We start from the raw sequence: 21,522 nt of genomic DNA on the forward strand, positions 1-21,522 counted from the left end.
CAATATCAAAATCCTTGGAGATTTCTTACCAAGTTTAATTACTTGCACGATAGTCCCTGTCCCTATATAAAGTTAGACCTTTGCAAATTTCCATAGTATCTAGTTTACCCACAACATCTGTGATGCCCCAGAAATTCGTATTTACTTTCCGAGGATTTTCCGGAATTTAAATTGTGGGTATCGGACGTTTTCGTGGCTCGTGGACGGAGCGGAAGTGTTTTGGACGAATTTTTATTCGTAAAGTGTGGAATTAGGGGGGGTTTCAAGGTTGACTTTTGATACGTTGAGATTCTCCAAAAACTTCCTTCACGAAAGTCGTAGAGCGCGTCGATACGAGTTCGTGGACATGCGGAACGCATAAATCGGAGTTCGTATGAGGAAGTTATGGCTATTGGAAAAAGTTTCCGTTTTAGTATAGAAAGGGAAAATGAGATTTTTTTTCATTATTTCCTTTTCCGGAAATTTTTGTAACTCTCTCTCTCTTCTCTCTCGTCCGCTCCCTCAGAGTCGAAGTTTTTCGACTGACCCGACCCGAACCCGGCCGACCCGACCCGGATTTTCCGGCCGACTGCGGCGGTCTCCGGCCGTGAAACTTGGCCAGCAGGGTCGCCTCCTCCGTCTGGTTGTCTCTGTGGTGCTCTCTAGCGCCGATTCATCTCCACGGCGGCGCTGCAAGGTGGTGCAGCCTTGTGTTTTCGGACCCGGCCGGAAAACACAACTCCGGCGACTTCATGGCTTCAACGACTCCTTGGTTGAGCTCAGAATAGCCTCGCCGATCGATCCTTGGTGGTTGTTTGGATCGATTCACGTGAAACTTCGATCAACTCGGATTGGATTACTGTTCACGGCTTGTGAGGTAGTTTTCGATCCCTTATGCTTGTTTTCTGACTTCGATCCAGTTATGAAAGTTCACAAGCATGCTTAGATGAAGCTTTTTGATGTTGGGAGTTTTGTGAGATTTTGAGTTTTGGCCGGCGGCGGTGCGCCACCGCCTGTGGCGGCGTTCCGGTGGTGTTCCGGCCATGTATGGAACTGTTTCTGGTATTATATGTCTTCTACTCGTCGATACGAGCGTTTTGATATATAATATGCAAATTTTGGAGTTCGAATGGATTTGTTATGATTTTTGCCGTTTCATATCGGTGAATTTATTCGATCCGTGAAGATTTGAGCGTCCGATCGACTTGTGGTTTGGTCACATCGATCGTGGGTGTATTCCGGAGACTTTGGGAGGTCTCGGATGTGGTTTTTCCTCGATTGGCACCACTTTGGGGATTTTAGTTCAAAACAGGGGTTTCGAACTTAAATCAAATGTGAATCGTTACTAAGTTGAAACCATATGTGACCAGGTACTTGACGAGGTATCCTTGGACGATTGTTTTGTGGTGTGGCTGCCTTGTTCTGTATTGAAGACGCAGCAGGAATTTCGAGGTGAGTAAATCTCGCGATATGTGTTATGAGCCTAGTTACCATATTGTCTTGGAGTTATGGGATTAACTGTGACTTTAGATGGTATTAGTGGTATTTCTGAGTGGATGACTATGTGTGTATATATATATATTATGGGGTATATATATATACATATGTACTCATGTATTAGTGGCTTCGTGGTGAATCTTTGTGATGATTGTCGTGTAAGACTTGTATAGGAATATCTATGTGATGAATCGATGACATTGTATGATGAATCTTTGTGGTGATTGTCATGTAAAGCTTGTGTAGCTGTGTAGCTTGTGTAGGGATGTTTGTGTGATGATTGCTATCTGTGTGATGACTAGCAATGAATCTATGTGATGATCGCTATCTATGTGATGACCGACGATATCTGTGTGATGAATATGTGCGATGATTGCTATCTGTGTGATGACTAGCAATGAATCTATGTGATGATCGCTATCTATGTGATGACCGGCGATATCTGTGTGATGAATATGTGGGAGGATCGCTATCTGTGTGATGACTGGCGATATCTGTGTGATGATTAGTTAGATAATCGCTATCGATGTGATGATCAGTAGGATGACTGGCGATATCTGTGTGAAGATTTGTTGGATGATCAGTGATATTTGTGTGATGATCAGTAGGATGATGGCAATCTGTGTGATGATCGATGAAATCTGTGTGATGATCAGTGTGATGACAGCTCGGTAGCGGAGTTGAATTGTTATTAAGTTAACAAAGATCGAGAGGACTGCTGTGATGGTCGGGGTTACCTACAGACGTCTGAGTGTAGGATTACTGTGATTTGAATTGCTTGACTTAGTGTGACCTCCTGAACTAAATTATATGCAAGGGTTACCATGACTTGTTTTGCTTGTTTTGAATTGTGATTGCCTTGTTTTCTTCTTGATTTGATTGATTGATGGTTTGATTTATCTTGAAAACCACAGTGGTGACGATTGTGCTCTGTGTGAGGATAGGAAGGTGATTCATTGTTTTCACCTTGATGTCATGTTGATGACAAGGTTCCCGGTGGGAAGGAAATGAGTGTGATCCTTGTGACTCACCGTTGTGCGTCAAGGGATTTTTCAAACATTATCTAAGGAGGTTTTGTTTGATGGGGAAATTGTGTAATTGGATGCTAGGATTGAGGTTATGAGCAGAAGGCTTTTGTGAAATTTGTGTAATTGGTTTTGAGTTACTCATACGAGCTTCATAAGCTTACCGGGTTTGTTGTGTGGAACCCGGTGCACTATTCAATGGAATGGTGTAGGGGTTAATCCTGCAGGTCGAGGAGATCGTGGCTGAAGCTGAGGTGGCATGCTGGCAGCATTTTAGGTAGGAAGCAAATTTTGTTGGCCTTGTCATTGTTATGACTTCCGCTTTGTAGCAAAACTCTGTGGAGCATTTAAGTTTTATTTTGTATTGATGGCTGAACGTTTCACGCATATATAATTATGGGGTTATATATATCGATTTTTATTTGTGTTAAAAATCAGGGGCGTGACAACATCATATATCTCCAACAAATGCTACATGAAGAAATCAACATCTCTAAGGCTACGTTTGGTTCGTGGAAAGGAAAGGAAATCAACTCCTTGCTCTTTCCATAGGCATGGGAAATTACAATTCCCAGCAATTTTCCTTTCCAGTGTTTGGAAAGACTAGGAATGTAGTCAGAATACACATTTTAGTTTCCATTGCAGGGGTAGTGCAAAAATCATACAAACAACCAGTACAAGTAGTTATATTAGCAAAATAATGATATTGAGCAGGGACAATTTAGTCATATAATTTTGCAAGTGGGTGGGGCCGTGGGAGGGAACCACTTTCCTAACGTGGGTGGGGGGGGGAAACCAGTTTCCTCCTCTTTTTCCTTTCCTTTGGAAATCATTTTCCCTTCCTTGGCCATCCCAAACACAAGAAAACATAAGAAAGTAAAGACTTTCCTTTCCCAATACCCAGATGCTTGTGATTCAAACTACCTTTGTTCCAACGAGTCACTGCAATGATCTTGTTGACGACATATGCAAACAGACACCACACCCCGACCTCTGTGTCTCCATTCTTAATGCAGACTAGCGGACTGAAGGGTCTGATGCATGTGGATGGGTTAGCCACCATAATGGTTGGTGAAGTTGAGCCTAAGGCATTTGATGCCATTGCCAAAATCAAACAGCTACTGTACTAGAGCCTTGCAGACAAACCATTAAGCGATTGTCAGGAATATTATGTTGTAGTTGTTTGAGATAATGTGCCCCAAGTCACTGAAGCAATTGGTGCAAGTGATGGTGGCAAGGCGGAGCAACTCATGAATGATGTTGTGGGTAAGGCTGATTCATGTGAAAAGGGGTTTAAGAGCTCTCCTCTGAACAATGCCGTAAAAGATGTTTCGTTTGTGGCTGCAACAATATCGAGATTAACTTGATGTAATCACTGTTAACTTATTGCTTCATCAGGTTATTGAAACACGCTCACGCGTGTGTCAGTTGACATTTGTTTTGTTTAAATTTGCTCTTTTAATTTTTAATAAAGGGAGATTATTGAGTTTTTCTTCTTATTATTAATATTTTCGTATAACAGCTGTTTATAAACATACCCTTACGTTCTAAGTGAGCAGTTAAAATAATATATATCTTGTGATATGGTATCCTTTGCTTTTTATTTCTCTAATTCCAAAACTAATTTACTATTATGTCTTGACTATTCTGTCACATTTTTTATTTATTTTTTTAAATAATAGCCCCATCGCCACAATATAATCTTGATTTATAGTTCCGTTCACCAATTAGTTTTAGTCAATTGCATATACAGAACACACTGAACAAGTTCAGTGACGTCGATGCTTTCTCATCAAACTAAGGATCATACGCGCTCCTCATTGCGTCCCACAACTCCATGTTGATGAGGTCTGTTCACCTCACTGTTTCCATTTGTTGGCATTGCTGAACTTATTGAGTGAGGCACCACAAGCTTCTTCAAATCACTTTTGGAGATTCCAAGATGACCTCCTGAAACACTGATGTATATATATTTGAGCCTTCCAACTTCATCCAATGTTCTCAAACCAATCAAATCTTCAATGTACAGATCAATTTGCTGTGGACCTAGAATTGAGTTGAAGGCATCATCATAGTAATATCCAAACCACGAGGTTTCTCTAGGTACCAAAACATTGTCTTGCTTAACCATAATGATTAAGCACCAGGTTTTCTAAGCTATTAAATCTTTCCTTCTAAGTAGATTTTCTCTCATCTGCAGCCCTGCAGGTAGTTCATATATTGTTGAGTTTTGGAAGAAACCTACACTTTCCTAAATAATCAGTCATAGCATTTGGCAATTTAACAGGACCACTGGGAGCCAAGTGATCTTGGATATAGTCACTATAGATCTCCCCTTTGATTAGCTTGTTTTGCAATAATGCAAAATATGCTAGAACTGTCGTGGGTCGAAACCCCAACGAACTGGGGTCGGTTTTCGCCGCCGTCCACCTTAACTGCGTCGCCGTCAACTGCATCTCCGATTTCGGTTCCGTCCTCCTCTCTCATTACACGACTTCGCCTACCTTTTCTCCCTCTGCAGCGACGCTTTTTGGCTCCACGATTCAGCTTCTCGCCTCACTTTCAGGTCGCAATCGGAACCAGTAGGATCGTCGGTTGCTTGGGCTTCGCCGGTCATGAAATCAAAATCGGAACTCATCTTCGGCGAGATTTGGCACTCGAGCTCGACCTCCGGTGCTCGACCCCGGCTCTCCGACACTCGATACAGGCCGGTGGCAGAGGAGACCGTTGATCTAGTACGCCGGTGGTGAAGGAGAACAGCGATTTGGTACCCAGATCTTTTCTCTGGGTGCCCAAATCAAATTTTTTTTTTTTTTTGGGTAAAATGGGGCAGAAACCCAAAATGAAAGAAAAATGAAAAAAAAAAAAAACAAATTCTATTGGGGGGCAATAGACGTCTATTGGGCGGTAGTAGAGGTTTATTGGCCATCTATTGGGAGGCAATGAGGGGCAATTGACGTCTATTGGGGCAATAAACCTTTCCGGCGAGATTTTTAGAAAAGTCCGGCTAGCGGCAACCGGTGACCGGAATCCGGCTGCCTATGACGGGGCTCCAGCGAAGTCTTCTATGATTTCTCTGTCTTCCATTTTTTCTCTCTCTCTCTAAGCAATAAAAGGGTGAGGGTAAAATGGTATTAAAAAAAAAAAAAAAAAAAAAAAACCTTGAGGTATTAGGGAACACTTCCTTAGAGTGTTTTGGGTAAGAGAGAATTAAAAAAGCTTAATGGGGTAAGTGGGAAAAAAATCCCTGGAAATGGGGTAAATGGACAAAAACCAAATCAAATTTTCACATCAACTAGCTTTCAAATTTGAATTTGACACAAACGTCTTGACATCTCCATTGGAGATGCTTTTAGGCTGTCATCAAAAGAACTAGCCTCATGCCTGCACTATGTGCATGTGAAAAAAAAAATTGTTTATTTATTTATTTTTATTTTGTCAAAATAGGGAAGTGATGAAAGTATTTAGGACATGCATTCCATGGTTTATTGGGTAGTTGTTAAGGGATAACAGTTTCTATGTTTAAATTTTTATTTTATATTAGAAATTAAGTAATTGACAAATACATTAAGTTGCTCTTGGTCAAAAACGCTCCTAGCTCTGCTAGGGTTTACCGTTGGGTTTCCCCCTTCGACAAATTTCTCAGGATCTCACGATCTTGATGGTCATGGCTACTGCTCATCTAGTAGCTAATCGTTTCTTTCTTGGTTTTGCTTTTGCTTTCTTGCTCGGAGCGCTGTCTTGGTATGGGTTCCCTGTGGTTACTGTTTGGGAGGGTACTGTTGCTGTTTGGATGGCTGATCGGAGGCCGAACTCTAACGGCGTGGTTCTGGTTTGGCCTAAGGTGGATGGGCGTGTATGGGTTTTGGATCGGGGTCGTCTGCCTTCAGACGGTGATAGGGATTGTACAATCGCTTTGGTTGGCCCAGGTGGTTCGCTGCAGCGTCGTGGTGTTGCCGGAGTGGGGTTGGCCGGACTAGTTCAGGGGATCGATCAAAGCTTGGAGGATCTTCAAGTTGATAGTGATGATGGATCTGCTCTTGATTCGTCGATTGATGATGGTGGTAGCGACCGACGCGGTGGCTAGATTGCTTCTGTTGGCGGTGGGGGTTGTCTCTGGTTCATGAAGGAGGAGTATCTGGTCTTCGATGGTGGAGGTGGTACTTTGTCTGGAGGCGGTGACGGTTTCTGGGTGGAATCTGATCCCCTTGGGGTTGTGACCCATGGTAGTGGCGGTGGCGGCGACAGCTTGTATGACTGTGATGGAGTGCGTGCGGTGCCCTTAGCAATTTTGCTCTACTGGGCCAGCTGGGATGACGGCGACGGCAAAATTGTTGGGGAGGCTAGGGTTTCTCCTACACTGGCTTGCTGGGCTCTAGGGTTGACCCAACTTGGGCCTTGGAAGTGGTTAATTTTGATAGGGTGTTGGGCCCATTTTGGGTCTCCTGATGCAAAGGATAATGTGGAAGATGGTCTGCCACCTTCTACTGCTATTTTAATTTAATTTCTTTTTGGGTCGCAAAAATCAGTGCCTTAGTTGTTTTTTATGCGTGGAGGATGGTATGTCATCCTTTGCTTCGAGGTTTCTAGTTTTTGTCAGAATAATGATGCGTAGACTTCCTAAAAGGTGGGTGTACTCTGGATTTTTTGGGATTTTATTCTTCTAGAATAGGGTGTCATGAGGTTCTAATGAACGATTACTTTCTGTCGACCCCATAGGGGTGTTTCGTTTTTGTACTGCTTGCTGAATCTAATGAAAGGGCTGACCAATTTCTTTCAACAAAAAAATGTTTAAATTTTTATTTTTACTTAATTGTATTTGAAAAAGAAAAAAGAAAAAAGTGAAGAACATGGATAGACAGTCCAAATAGGAGAGGAAGCAAGAAAGACAACATTGATCTTAAAAAGAAAAATAGAGAACGTCCACTGTCTTCAATTTTGCCTTATCCCAAGTTCTGATTTTCAGAAAGAAACAAAGGAAAATAGAGAAAGAGAAGGAAGAAAATAGAAACAGACAAAGAAAACAGAGAAGAAGAAACGTAAAGAAAGAAACAGACAAGGAAGAGAAAGAAAAAATAACAAAATAATAATATTTATTTGACCTATAGGTAGGAGTAGAATTTTAGTAAATATCAAATTTTCACATCAACTAGCCTTTAAATTTGAATTTGACACAAACATCTTGACATCTCCATTGGAGATGCTTTTAGGTTGTCATCAAAAGAACTAGCCTCATGTCCGCACTATGTGCCTGTGAAAAAAAAAATTGTTTATTTATTTATTTTTATTTTGTCAAAATAGGGAAGTGATGAAAGTATTTAGGACATGTATTCCATGGTTTATTGGGCAGTTGTTAAGGGATAACAATTTCTATGTTTAAATTTTTATTTTTATTTTTACTTAATTGTATTTTTTGATAGTTTTATCCTTAAAAAATTAATAGTGTGTTTGAAGGTGCATTATAGGAACCAAATTTTGATGAAGCCTTTGACACCAAACTATGATCTCTAGTACGTAGTAGAGATGAGCGAGGATGAGTATAACTAATATGTGGTGACTTTGGGATGGTTTTAGACTTTTAGTACAAGGGTAAAATAAGTTGACAAAAGAACACACAATTTGAAGGTGCAAGTACAATTCCCCTAACTAGATGATGAACATATATTTATATAATAAGTTATAAACCCTAAACCCAGAGCAAGACGTGATAAACCCAATATACCGTATGCTAAACACTTCCACATAGGTACCTTGAAAACAAACATATATCAGGATCTATAACTCTGGCTTGTTTTCTGTTAACTTGCCCACAAAGTAAGACATGCATACATATTATTTTCAATGCAAAAATTTTGTTTACAGTAATGAAGCAAGCTCTACTATTTAATTAATGTGATCGATATGGTTATCTCATCGACGGGTTATTATCGAATCTAATCCGTGATTAGCAGACGACAACTGCGCACTGACTTGGTGTTTTTGTTCTTTATCTATTACATTACTCCAGCTGAGATTTACTTATGCAGCAAGTGGAGGACTTGCTTTATGCCTCAACCCAAATTGGTAACTTGTCAATTAAACAATCAATTCAATTTGTTTAAGTTGCCCACTCAATTAGCAAGTTAACTTAGACAAAGAATTCTAGACTTATGTTTTTGATCAATTCTAGAAACAGTCAACCTGAAACATAGGTACGTTTCAGAAGATCGATACAGATGCAGGCAAAGACCGAAGTTACCGATCCGGTTCTGAGTAGGCGAACGTCCCAATCGTAGGAGGTGTTTCCGATTGAAGCTTGTTCGTTTCTTGCTTTTCTGCTTGATGAGATGAAGATGACGTAGTTGGGAGGGAATGGAAATGGAGGTGTCGCATTCGTAAGCAGCAGAACTAGCTGACTGGCCTAGATTCACTTGCATGATATATATAGATTCTGGTGTGGCCTGCTAGCTACTCATACTAGGATTTCGATCATCTCCAACATACTACTGTGAACTGTCACATAAATTAGTAGAGATGAGACGAGCACGAACTAGAGCAACAAGCATGTCTACTTGTAATTCACAAATCATTATAGACTTTTAATTTTTTTGGGTCAGTGATTCGGGATTGGGTTAGGGCTATTGGCTAGGGATTAAACGACCCCTACGTGTGTTTTAAATTGTGAACTTGTTTTGTGTATCAGTCGTGCATTATCATCCACCTATGTTTACAGTCATCGTAATACAAATGCCATTTTGGTAAGGAAAAGAACCAGAAACAAGGTGGGCTGGGGATCAATAGTGGTGGATCTAGGAGTTCCATCTTCGTTATGAAAATGTTGAAATATTGGGCGCTCGTTTAACTGCCATCTATACTTTCATTAGAAATGAAGCACAATCACATATTATATCTTCTAAGTATTTGTAAACCTATTTTTTGAGGTTGTACCCAGTAGGTAAATTATAATATAACACACGTAGGTAAGTATATCATAAGAAAATCTGAAACCTACGTATATATTACACAAAGGAGTGATGTAAATGATTATAATAATAGAGAATGAGGCATGCGATGTCTTGGTCCATTTTTCTTTCTTTTTGAAATGAGATGTCTTAGTCCTACACACTTACGCAATGGAAAAAAGTGGCGCCCCTATCTTCTTTGAATACATTTATGGTCACACATTAGATTCACGTCTGGTGAACCATGTGTCGCCTAAGACGGAGCTCCATATATTTTCAGCAGGAGAACTGAAAATAGGAAGCAAGTATCGAGGTGAGGTGAAATGTTTGTTATAAAGATTTGGATAAAACTCTAAATAGTATTTGAATTATTGTGAAAAATATTTTCTAATACCTATAATTTTTTTTTAATCTCAAATGATACCTCTAGTATTGTGCTATTACCAAATATAATACTTCCATTAACTTTATCGTTAAGGTTAATTACATATAAGTGCATATTTAAATATTTTTTTAGCCACAAGGCCACCAACTATTTTTTTCCATCATAAAGCCATTAGATTAAAAAAAGTGTTAAATTTTGGATATAAAAACCAACATAGTCCTAGCACAAAAAAGTCATCACATGTTTTGGTCATGAAATGACCTTATGAAGACAAAAAAAAACTAGGTGGCCTAATAGCTAAATAAAGTTTCAAAATGACATTAATTAATAATTTTCTATTTTCGTTGAAGTCACCTAAGTGACATGTATTTAGAATTTGGTAAAAACTCTAAATGATACCTGAACTAATGCAAAATGTATTTTTTGGTACCTACAATTTTTAACCCAAATGATATCTCAAGTATTGCATCATTACTATTGTTTTTTTATTTTGATAGAAATTCATTCATGAGAAGGAAGAAAAAGTGTTATAAGTAGATTGAAACAATATAAACCAGAGCCATCATCCGCTACTTATAACACACATATGGCCATCATGCCTAAATATATCTTCCATACATCTAACAAAAAGCCACATCATCTCTGGTACACCACAAGGCTAGGAAACATGGTCATGAGACCACAAGGTTGCAATATGTCATCATTCGGACAACCAAGTATTGCGTCGTTACTAAATATGGTACTTTTGTTAATTTTCTCGTTAAAGCCCCATATATTTAGGTTATGTTTTGAGTTTTAAGCGTTTATGATCAATATGTATCATATGTATCCAGTGCTCTAAAACTTGAACACCCAGACCGCCTAGGCACTAGGCAATGAGTATCCACCTCGCCTAATGGATAATCGGTGGGGGTGGGCAGTTTAATTTTAGGCAGGCGCCTAGACATCCTAGGCGGTTGGGTGGGATTAACTGGATGGAAATCGTTGGGCGGGTTTGGGTGGAATCATGTTCAATGGATCACTCACTGTCGCAAGAGGACTCTTCTCTCTTGTAAAGCCTTCACCTTTCTTCAATTTCATGACTGACCCGAAATCCCTATGCCAATTTCTTATCATAGTTCATAACATTATTGCACGATTACTGGGTTTGGACTTTGACAATGGTTCATATTCTTCACTGTGTCAGTTGGCGGTTCACGAGTATGTGAAAGTTTTCATTATTGGGATGTCAATTTCTAGATGTGGATTTCTGGGATGTGGAAAAGTTAATGGGTTCATGACCAGCTCCAGCCATGATCAGAAAGAATTTGATCACCTGCACTGCGAATTGCCAAATTGGCATGTCGTGGCTAGAGAGAGGTTCTGGTAAAGATCGTAGCTGAACTGAAGAATGCGTTTGGATTGGTTTTGAGTTTTTCTAATATAAAAATAAGTTTTGGTAATTATGGTTTTTTTATATATGTTTTCCTATTATTTCAGGGCTCCACGGACCTTCTGGTTTTCTATAAGATTTATTAATTATAGTTTTTGATAAGCTCATAGTTGGATAAGTTTCATCCATCTATTCCATCCATTTTCCTAATTTGGATGTATATTTTTTGTCTTTTATCTATACTATTATTAAGAGAAGAGATGTTGTTGGTTAATTTTTTTTTTTTTTAACCTTTATAACCCTCAAATATTAAAATATTATGAATCACATTTTAAGATTAGAGACAAAAACGTAAAAATAAAAATAAAACAATAAAGAAACATAAATAAAAGAAAATAATTATTTCAAACTCCCCACTCTCACAATTATAACTCTCCACTTTTTTCTTTAAAAAAATAAAAAATTATAACTCCCCACTACTCTCACACCGATCGGGTGTGTAGACATTTTCTAGTTTTTGATAAGGTTTGGTAATTATGGTTTTTAATATCCGTTTTCCTACTATTTCAGAGCCCCATGGACCTTATGGTTTTCGATAAGGTTTAGTAATTATGGTTTTTGATAAGCTCACTTATCCAACTATTTCATCCATTTTTCCATCTATTCCATTAATTTTCCTAATTTGTATTTTTGATAAGGTTTGCTAAATATGGTTTTTAAATAGATCTGTTTTCCTACTATTTAAGGCCCCATGAACCTTATGGTTTTCGATAAAGTTTAGGAATTATAGTTTTTGATAAGCTCACTTATCCAACTATTTCATCCATCTTCCTAATTTGGATATTTGTTTTTCCTTTATTAATTATGGTTTGAGTTTTTTTCCACCAACAGTATTTGGACACTTAGGTGCCTTTTAGGATGATACTTGAACTTACAATTTTTTTCATGTGTGATTTGCGGAACCTTGTATGCGTCATAAGTTATGTAGTTTAGGTTTATAATCAATGTGTACTGGATTAGTATGTATCATACGTTTGCTCATTTACATATTGATCATAATCACTTGGTTATCTTTTTAAAAATTAAGCTATAGAACATATGATACATATTGATCACAAGTCCAAGATGAAAACTCCAAACATATGATACGTACTAATCCATTACATATTGATCATAACAAGTTTGCTCACCTAAATGACAGTTTTAAGGGACTGTGAGGGACAAATACATCTCAATCACATGTATTAAATATAAAAGCAGAAATTATAACAACTTAAAATTGTGCATTTATTTTCAGCCGTCAGATTCACATGTCTCTCACAGTTCTTTAAAAGCTGTCTCTTAGGTGAGCAGACCTTCTGATCATAAACCTAAACTACAGAACATTTGATACATATTGATTATAAACACTTAAAACCCAAAACATATTTAATAGGCCACTTTAACGAGAAAGCTAATGTAAATAATATATTTAGTAATGACGCAATACTTGACGTACCATTTGAGGTAAACAAAAATTATAGGCATCAAAAAATATATTTTGTAATAGTTCGAGAACCATTTACAATTTTATCCCAAAAAAAAAAATATCACATAGGCGACTTTAACGGGAAAGTTAATGGAAATATTATATTTGGTAACGGTGCAATAGTTGAAGTACCATTTAGGGTAAAAAAAGATTGGGCTAAATATTGTTTAGCACCCTGTGGTATGAGTTCAACATCAATTCAGTCCCTCGACTCTCAATTTCATCTAAAACACTCTCACACTATCATTTCTCGTCCAATAGGTCTATCCGTTATGATTCTGTCAATTTCAGCCGTTTAGCTACTAACGTGGAGATCCAACTCAACACAGGTGGGGCCCACATGGAGGCGAATTTCCCAAATTGACCCTAACTGAACAGGGATTAACTATGGTTTATGGTTGACTATAATAAGAAAAATAAAAAACTTATTAATTTAATACTTTAATTATTATTATTATTATTATTATTATTATTATTCTTTTTTTAATAAAACGCCAAATTTTGCGGTTCTCTCCCTCCCTCTCACCCACCATCACTACTGCCAATACCACCGCCACCACCCAGTCCCCAACCTAACCGGCTGACTCAAATTGAGTTAGCACTGAGAGCATCACCTTGAACTGGTACTTCAACAAGCGCAGAACCGGCCCAAAGTTTTCAAACTTCAAACCCAACCCCATTTCCCTCAATCCTTTCTGTGGCCTACTCGGCCATCGTCGTCGATCTTCCTCCATCGACCACTACCCGCCGCGACACCTTCTACAAATGAAAGCAGAGGTCCCTGAGCCTCCTCTGCTCCAATTTCCTTAGCCTCTAAAATCGCGACTACTTCCACCGCAGTGATCGGCCTCGACGCTGCCGCCTTTCTCTTCAGTGTCGTCCGCTGCCTGATCTACGACATCGTCAATGTGCTGGAGAGCGTTAGACTGCTAACAGCAATTCGACCAAACCAACGAGCATGGGAAGTGAAGAAAACAAAACCAAAGATAGAACAAAAGAGCCTTGATCCAGATACACAAAGAATACCAAATTGCAGAACATCATCAACTGGACCTGATCTTTCAATCTTTGATTATGGCGGTTCCTTCCCATTCTCCATCATGAACTGTATCAATCTCACCCAACCATACCCAATCACCCATCACTGACCCATTCTCGACTCAATTTCTCGGCCTTTGTTCATCTTCTGGGTATTGCCTCTCAATTCTTGACTCAATTTCTCATTTTATCCGTTCGTGTTGTTTGGTTTCAGTTCAGTATCGTGAATCTTGGGCTGGGAGATTTGAATCTAATAGAAGCTCCGAATCACATAAAGTACGGCATCCCTCTCGCTTCGGAAAGAAGCTCAAGAAACAAAGGAGGACAACGACTACCCAAGACAAAATCACCATCCCAGATCTGGGAATTTTTTTAAAATTTTTTTTTTAACACTAAGAACTCATGCTAAAGCTCAAAACAAAAGAGAGAGAAAAGAAATAGAATCAGAAATTAAGCAAGAAAAACAAAGTCAATATTATCATGATGTGAACAATTATTATTTCTTTTTGTTATTGTAATTCAATTTGTTTTAATTCAAGACATCTTTTCGGTCAGGGTCAGTTTGGGAAATTCACTTCCATGTGGGCCCCATCTATGCTGAGTTGGATTGCCACGTCAGTAGCTAAATGGCTGAAATTGACGGAATCATAACTAATGGACCTATTGGACAAGAAATGATAGTGTGGGGGTGTTTTAGATGAAATTGAAAGTCGAAGGACTGAATTAATGTTGGACTCATACCACATGGTACTAAACAGTATTTAGCCCAAAAAGATTTATAGGTATTAAAAAATATCTTTCGCATACAATCAAAACTACCTTTGCCAGATAGGAACAATTATTAGGTTCACCCCTAGGGTGAACGAGCATATTCACCCTCATTATCGATTAATATACTTTTACTTAAAAATTTATAATCCAACGGTCTATATCTTAAATAAGTCTTTAAAGATCATCTCTGTAAAAAATCAATTGAATCAGAAATCGTTTAATTATTTAATTGAATCAAACAAATGGATGGTTCTAACAACACTTACTACTATTATGATGAACCGTCAATGTATTTCATAGAAATGAATAACTAAAAGGTCTTCAATTTGATTGGTTTTTTACAGAGCTAATTTCAGAGCTAATTTTTGTATTATGCTATACAACATGAATGGTCAGATTAAAAAATTATAAAGTTATTATGCCTTAATCGCAAGAGAGGATGAACCTAAGAATTGTTCGCCAGATAGTATCTTATTGTCATACAATCAACTCAATTTGTTTTAAGTTTCCCATGCAAGCAAGTTATATAGCTAGACACTTATAGACGTATGTATTTTATTTTTATTTTTTAACAATTCTAGAAACAGTCAACCTGAAACACAGAAGATCGATACAGTTGTAGGCACAAATCAAAGTTACCGATTATGAGTAGGCGAACGTCTCAATCGTAGTAGATGTTTTCGCTTTCGTTTTTTTCTTTTCAGCTTAGCAAGGATGAAGATGATGTAGTTGGGAGGAAATGAAAATGGAAGTGTTGCGTTGCATTCGTAAACAACAGAAGTAGCTGACTGGCCTAGATATATTCACTGACATCATATATAGATTCTGGGTTTGGCCTGCTAGAGTTTTTTTGAGGTTGTACACAATAGGTAAAATGCATAATGTAGCATACGCAAGTGTATCATTAGAAAATTGGAAACCTACGTTTATTAAACAAGAGTAATGTCAATGCTTATATGATTAGAGAATGTAACGTGCGATGTCTTGGTCTTGGTATTTTTTTTCTTATTTTCCTTGTTTTGAAATGAGATGTCTTAGTCTTACCCATCTCAATCCCATAATCCCATTTACGCAATGGAAAAAACGTGACGCCCTTATCTTTTTTGAATACATCTATGGTCACATATTAGATTCACTTTTGGCGACTAGAACAGGACCACAGGTCCACTACGATGGAGCTCCATATATTTTTCCCCCAATTCGGAAAATCGCGAATGTCATAGCAAAATTTGAATTGGTAACTTGAAGCAATTATTGAGGTAAGCGTTAGTACTAAAGATGTAGAATATTTTGAATTAGTTTAAGTGGTGAAATATTCAAGAAAGGACACAGAAAAATAGATCTAAAAACAGACTAATTTGAAATTTAAATTCCTTTCAAATTTCAATTTGAACTAAACAAAAAGAGATAGAATTATGTTACTTATACACCGATGTTGTGTTGAAGAATGTATTTCATATTAATCATTGCGGATCTGATGATTACAATTTAAGTGAATTCATGAGTCCATCTATAAGTAACGTTCATGCAAATATTGTAATCCAAATCCTCTTGTGGATCTCGTTCCACCTAAATTTTCTTTTTGACAATATACATCCCCGACATTAAGATCAAATTTAAGAAGAATAACACACAAAGCAACCGTTTTTTTGTTGAAGTTCAAGTAAGTCACGAGCATATAAAAAAAAAGCTTCACATAGTTATATGTTTTTCAAGGGCTACCAAAATATCGATATTTGTCCAAAAAAAACAATCAAGGGATGTGCGACAATTACAATAATGGACTTCTAGTTCCTAGCGCGCTGCTCCAAAAGGAACGATTATACACATGCAACCACAAATTAGCAAAAGAAAAAAAATGGAAACTTAAAATCATTATAAAACATACTAAAAATAAATAATTAGAAACTAATTATTCTAATTTAAGGCAGATAACGTGTTGCCTAAATTAGGCACCCTATCCTCTTTTGCATAAATCCAGAGTCACACGGAGCTCCAGCTCAAAAAACGGGTCCATACGTTTCTTTGTCCTCCTCCTATTCAACCCGAAACGGGAGAACCGAATCACCAAGCCTGACGCAACCGCCACATGTCGCTTCGGCAGAGAAAGCAAAGCCACAGAAATAAATCATTATTGCGTTTGGTCGTGACTCACGGTGATGGAACCTCCTCTGGTTAAATAATATCTGAACCTAAGGTTCGGAATTGCCGAGGTCCCCCCCCAATTCACTACTCTTTGCCTTTCTATGTCATCAGTGTGGCATTGCTTTCCAGAGTGAGGGAGGAGGGCGTGGTGGGGCTCGTCATGGCGGTGAAGAAGGCGTGCGAGTCCTTCTCGAAGAGCTTGATTGACGAGGTGCAGAGATGGGGGTGTATGAAGCAGACGGGGGTGAGCTTGAGGTACATGATGGAGTTTGGGTCGGAGCCGACGTTGAGGAATTTGTTGATTTCGGCCCAGTTTCTGCACAAGGAGTTGCCTATCAGGATTGCCAGGAGGGCTATTGAGCTCGAGACTCTGCCTTATGGCTTGTCCGAGAAATCTGCTGTCTTGAAGGTGTACTACCCCTCTCTTTTCAGCTTCCGTCTTGTTTTGTTTTATTCATGTAGCTTTTGGCTCCCCTATTTTATGCTCTGTTTTACTTTAGTTTATTGCAATCTGGGTTGTGGTTTGTGGAATATTCATAGACACTACTTTCTTGTATGGATATGTGAAGGTTTTCTTCTTTGCATGTTAATGATTTTTTTTCGGCTAGAATGTCTGTTTTACCTTTTAAAAGGATGAATTTTAGCTTTCGAAACTACTTGTATTTGTTTATCTGAGGTCTTAGTACCATTTTGAGATTCGGTACTTTGTAGGGAAGGTGGGGAATTTGGTATTGGGAGGCGATAAAATGGTAGACTTAGCATCAATTTGCAAGGATATAAGGGATGTACTCACGTTGTGTGATTTTGTTTATTTATTTTAGGTACGAGACTGGTATTTGGATTCCTTCCGCGACCTGAGATCCTTTCCTGACATCAAGGATGAAAATGATGAGAAGGATTTTACACAAATGATCAAGGCTATCAAGGTGAGACACAACAATGTCGTTCCCATGATGGCTTTAGGTGTTCAACAGTTGAAGAAAGGCATTAATCCAAAGATTGTCTATGAGGATCTTGATGAGATTCACCAATTTTTGGATCGCTTCTACATGTCGAGAATTGGAATTCGCATGCTGATCGGTAAGTTTTCCTTCTGACTGTGATCTTTAAGTTGGTTTCCCCAGTTACTTCACTATTTTTTAACGGGTTCTAAAATCTAGTTAAACTCAGGCCAGCATGTTGAGTTGCACAATCCCAATCCCCCTCCTCATTGTGTGGGTTACATACATACAAAAATGTCTCCACTAGAGGTAGCACGAAATGCCAGTGAGGATGCTCGCTCGATTTGCTTTCATGAGTATGGCAGTGCACCTAACGTCAACATCTATGGGGATCCTGATTTTACCTTCCCGTAAGTATATTTTCTTACTTGGTTCAGACTGTTTCTAATCAGAATCATCCTTATCGCTCCCGTTTATCTAATTGATAGTATCATGAAACCTACTCCATGATAGACCACTTCTTCACTTATAAGTAACCGACCAGCTGCCAAAATAATATTCTGAAGACTCTAGAGTAATAAGTTGTGGTGGTTTTCTTAACAGATATGTTCCTACACACTTACATCTTATGGTCTTTGAGTTGGTTAAGAATTCTCTGCGTGCTGTCCAAGAGCGTTTTATGGACTCGGACAAAGTTGCACCTCCTATTAGAATTATAGTTGCTGATGGAATTGAAGATGTTACGATCAAGGTATTGTTATTGTGTAGTATTTCTTTATTTATTCAATTGTATGTTACTTGACCAAAATGCTTATCAATTTGTGTGGCTGAATCCATAGGTCTCAGATGAGGGCGGTGGCATACGAAGAAGTGGACTCCCCAAAATTTTCACATATCTTTATAGCACTGCAGCGAACCATGTGGATGAGCAGACAGATCTTGGGACTACTGATTCAGTTACAATGGCTGGATATGGGTACGGGATTCCTATAAGCCGCTTGTATGCTAGGTATTTTGGAGGAGATCTGCAAATAATCTCTATGGAAGGATACGGTGAGTTGAGTAGTTTTCAATCTGGTTGCATTCATATTATCCTACACTGAGTACTTCACCGTCAAAGCCTTGCCATCTTCTTTGCATCTTTTCCTCCCGAGTTTTGAGGGGTTCTTTTGACAATAAGAATAAAACCTGTTGGATAGACTATATTAATGGATTTTACTTGCCTCTTAATTATTCTTAGAATCACATGTCATTTTGTTTCGCTTCATCGACATGTTCCATCCTGTTGACTTACTTAGCAATGGTTCAATCAAAGTCCTATTATTATTAGTTTGCAGCTTTCCACTTTGAATTCTGAAGGGAGATCTTTCAGTAAAAGGCAAAAGCTAATATAATTACAGAATTTACTTGTCTATGTCATTCATTGGTCATCTGTTTGTTTTTACTTGTTTCTTCTTTTAATTATAGATTTATTTGTCTTTGTCACTGATTCTTTATCTGTGAGGATTACTTGCCTCATGATCTCTCTTTCAAATCACTCGTCATTTTTTACTTCATACATTGAGAATTTTTCTTACATTTATATATTTGTGTCCTCTATCATACAGGGACTGATGCATACCTCCATTTGTCTCGGTTGGGAGATTCACAGGAGCCTTTGCCATGATGAGCCGCCTATGATTCCATTCTATTTGGAAGATACAGTTGAATTGTCAAATTAAATAGTCATGGGATATTTATATGCAGAATGACGTACGTTGTATTATAGAGGATAAGTAGCTGTCAATTTTTCTTTATGCTAATATAAGTTGGCAGTTTTCTTGTGTATAGTCTGTCTACCTCACTAGGTGCATGAGGATTAATCAATACAGCAAGTCATGTGGCAGTCCTAGATGACTGTTCTAATACTGAATGTTGTTTTACTGGCCTAGCTATCTAACGGTCTAAGCATCGTAACCCCAATGTTATATGTGTCTATAGAATATGTAACTCGGCATAGTTGATGTTATGGTATCAACTATCAAGTGCTTTACTCATGTAAGCAACATAAAAGGAGTAGGGAGCGTTGGAGGATTTCAATTTCCTCAATCTTTTCCTTGGGAATTTCAACTTGAATAGTAATTCTATTCATTTCAAATGCGTATTTTGAATTTGCTAGAGATTTGATGTATATTGTTGATTTTGAATATGAAAAAATGGAATTGCTGCAGACCGGAATAGGAATCTTATTCGGATTTATGCTTGAAGGTGAAAAAATGGAATTAGCAAGACATTTATTTATTTTGAATTTGTGACAGATTTGATAAATTACTATTTTATACGAGGTTGATAAGAAACAAAAGCTGTCTATGAATGTTAAATCCCATTTTCATAACCCAAACTGAAAAACTCGAACAAAATCACACACATGTGTTTATTTTTAGTAACATCAAATCATCCAAATGCCATCAATGCTACGTGTAGTTCTAATTACATAACATGTGACTAGTGCTTTGAAAAAAAAAAATTTCATATCTTTTCATATCTTCCGATATCTCAATTTTAGTCGGTGACAAAATAATATTGTAGTTCACTATTTCTCTAACAAATGTTTTGGAAGCAGTACTTATCATATATAGTTTGGTGTTATTTTCATTCAAAACATATGCCAGGTTTGTCACCTCATTCTTACCTATGATCCCATACAAATGACATGAGAACACCAAATAAGTCGGTGTAAAAATAGAATACGAAAGAAAATGTTTCAATGAGAAAAGATCATATTCAGTTAGGAATTAACTATACTGTGAACCGATCTGAATTGATCACGAAACTCATGCAGCTAAACTAATGGCAACATTACGACTAAGAAGGCTTAGCATGATAGGTTCTGTTGTATTAGGCATTGTTGCGTAAGACATTATTCTGGTATATTTCCTTTAACAATGTACTGTTTTGAAACATGCACGCCCTACTAAGAAACTACCTTGGTTACTTGCCAACTTGGTCAGAGTTAAGGATGAACATGGTAGAAAAATTCAGCAAAGAACTCCGCAGATTCTGTGACAGAGGTTCAGAATCAATCAGAGTGATTTTTCAGTTCTAAATTAAGGGGAAATGTGTTATATATTCCAAGCTCAATAGTTTTGAAGAGCTCTAGTTGTCGCAAAATGTGCATGCCAAAATCAAATTAAGGGTTGACGATGCCAATGACGTCGATCAAGACAAGTGAATGAATAATTAATCTCGTAAGTGAAAGAGAACAAGCAAATTAACAGGGAAGAAAATAAATTTTCATGTCATATTCACAAGAAAAATTCCCATCTACTATTTGTTTTATCAAGAGCACTAAGGCTTTGACATTGAAATAACACGGGTAAATTTATAGCACTTTCTCATACTATAAACAAAATAATAGAACTAAAGTGGCCTTAATCATTGACTTGTTTCAAAATCTGGTAAAATTGAGATAAATTACAGCTTTCTTTGCTTCGCACGTTTATAGGATGTCTTCCCTTGTTTCAGACAATTCTTTCCTATTTTTATCAAACAACATCAAACAACGGTAACAACCTATCAACCTACGACGCTACACAGAGTTCCAATTACGTATATTATGGGTGGCGCTTTCAACAGAAAAATTGCACATCTTCTAGCGATCTCTTTGGCTGAGGCCTGAGGGGATGTGAAGAAACTGTAGAACTTGATATTCTATTCATTGATTGAATGCTATATATATACATACAGACATGAATGACTTTTACAATTGTAAAGCAAACAAACAACTGCAGAAAATTCTAGATAAACTATACAGCTGGTATTGTATTGGAAAAGCAAGGCTTATCAGTTGAAGGAGTTTAGCTATAGTCAAGAGTCCTAGTTCAGTAACTAGTGACATGGAATTAACAGGATGACATGACA

The 21,522-nt window shown here is 37.8% G+C and overlaps 1 protein-coding gene across 1 annotated transcript; it reads left to right on the plus strand.

Moving 5' to 3' along the window:
- Positions 1-16,841: 16,841 nt before the first annotated feature.
- On the plus strand, positions 16,842-19,757 carry LOC112198319 (pyruvate dehydrogenase (acetyl-transferring) kinase, mitochondrial). Its single transcript, XM_024339422.2, has 6 exons — positions 16,842-17,090; positions 17,503-17,761; positions 17,852-18,032; positions 18,226-18,373; positions 18,462-18,675; positions 19,230-19,757. Exons 1-6 carry the CDS (start codon positions 16,842-16,844, stop codon positions 19,286-19,288), a joined length of 1,110 nt encoding a protein of 369 aa, XP_024195190.1. The 3' UTR covers positions 19,289-19,757.
- The last annotated feature ends 1,765 nt before the right edge of the window (positions 19,758-21,522 follow it).

The sequence above is a fragment of the Rosa chinensis genome, chromosome 4 (assembly GCF_002994745.2).
Source record: "Rosa chinensis cultivar Old Blush chromosome 4, RchiOBHm-V2, whole genome shotgun sequence".
NCBI lineage: Eukaryota > Viridiplantae > Streptophyta > Magnoliopsida > Rosales > Rosaceae > Rosa > Rosa chinensis.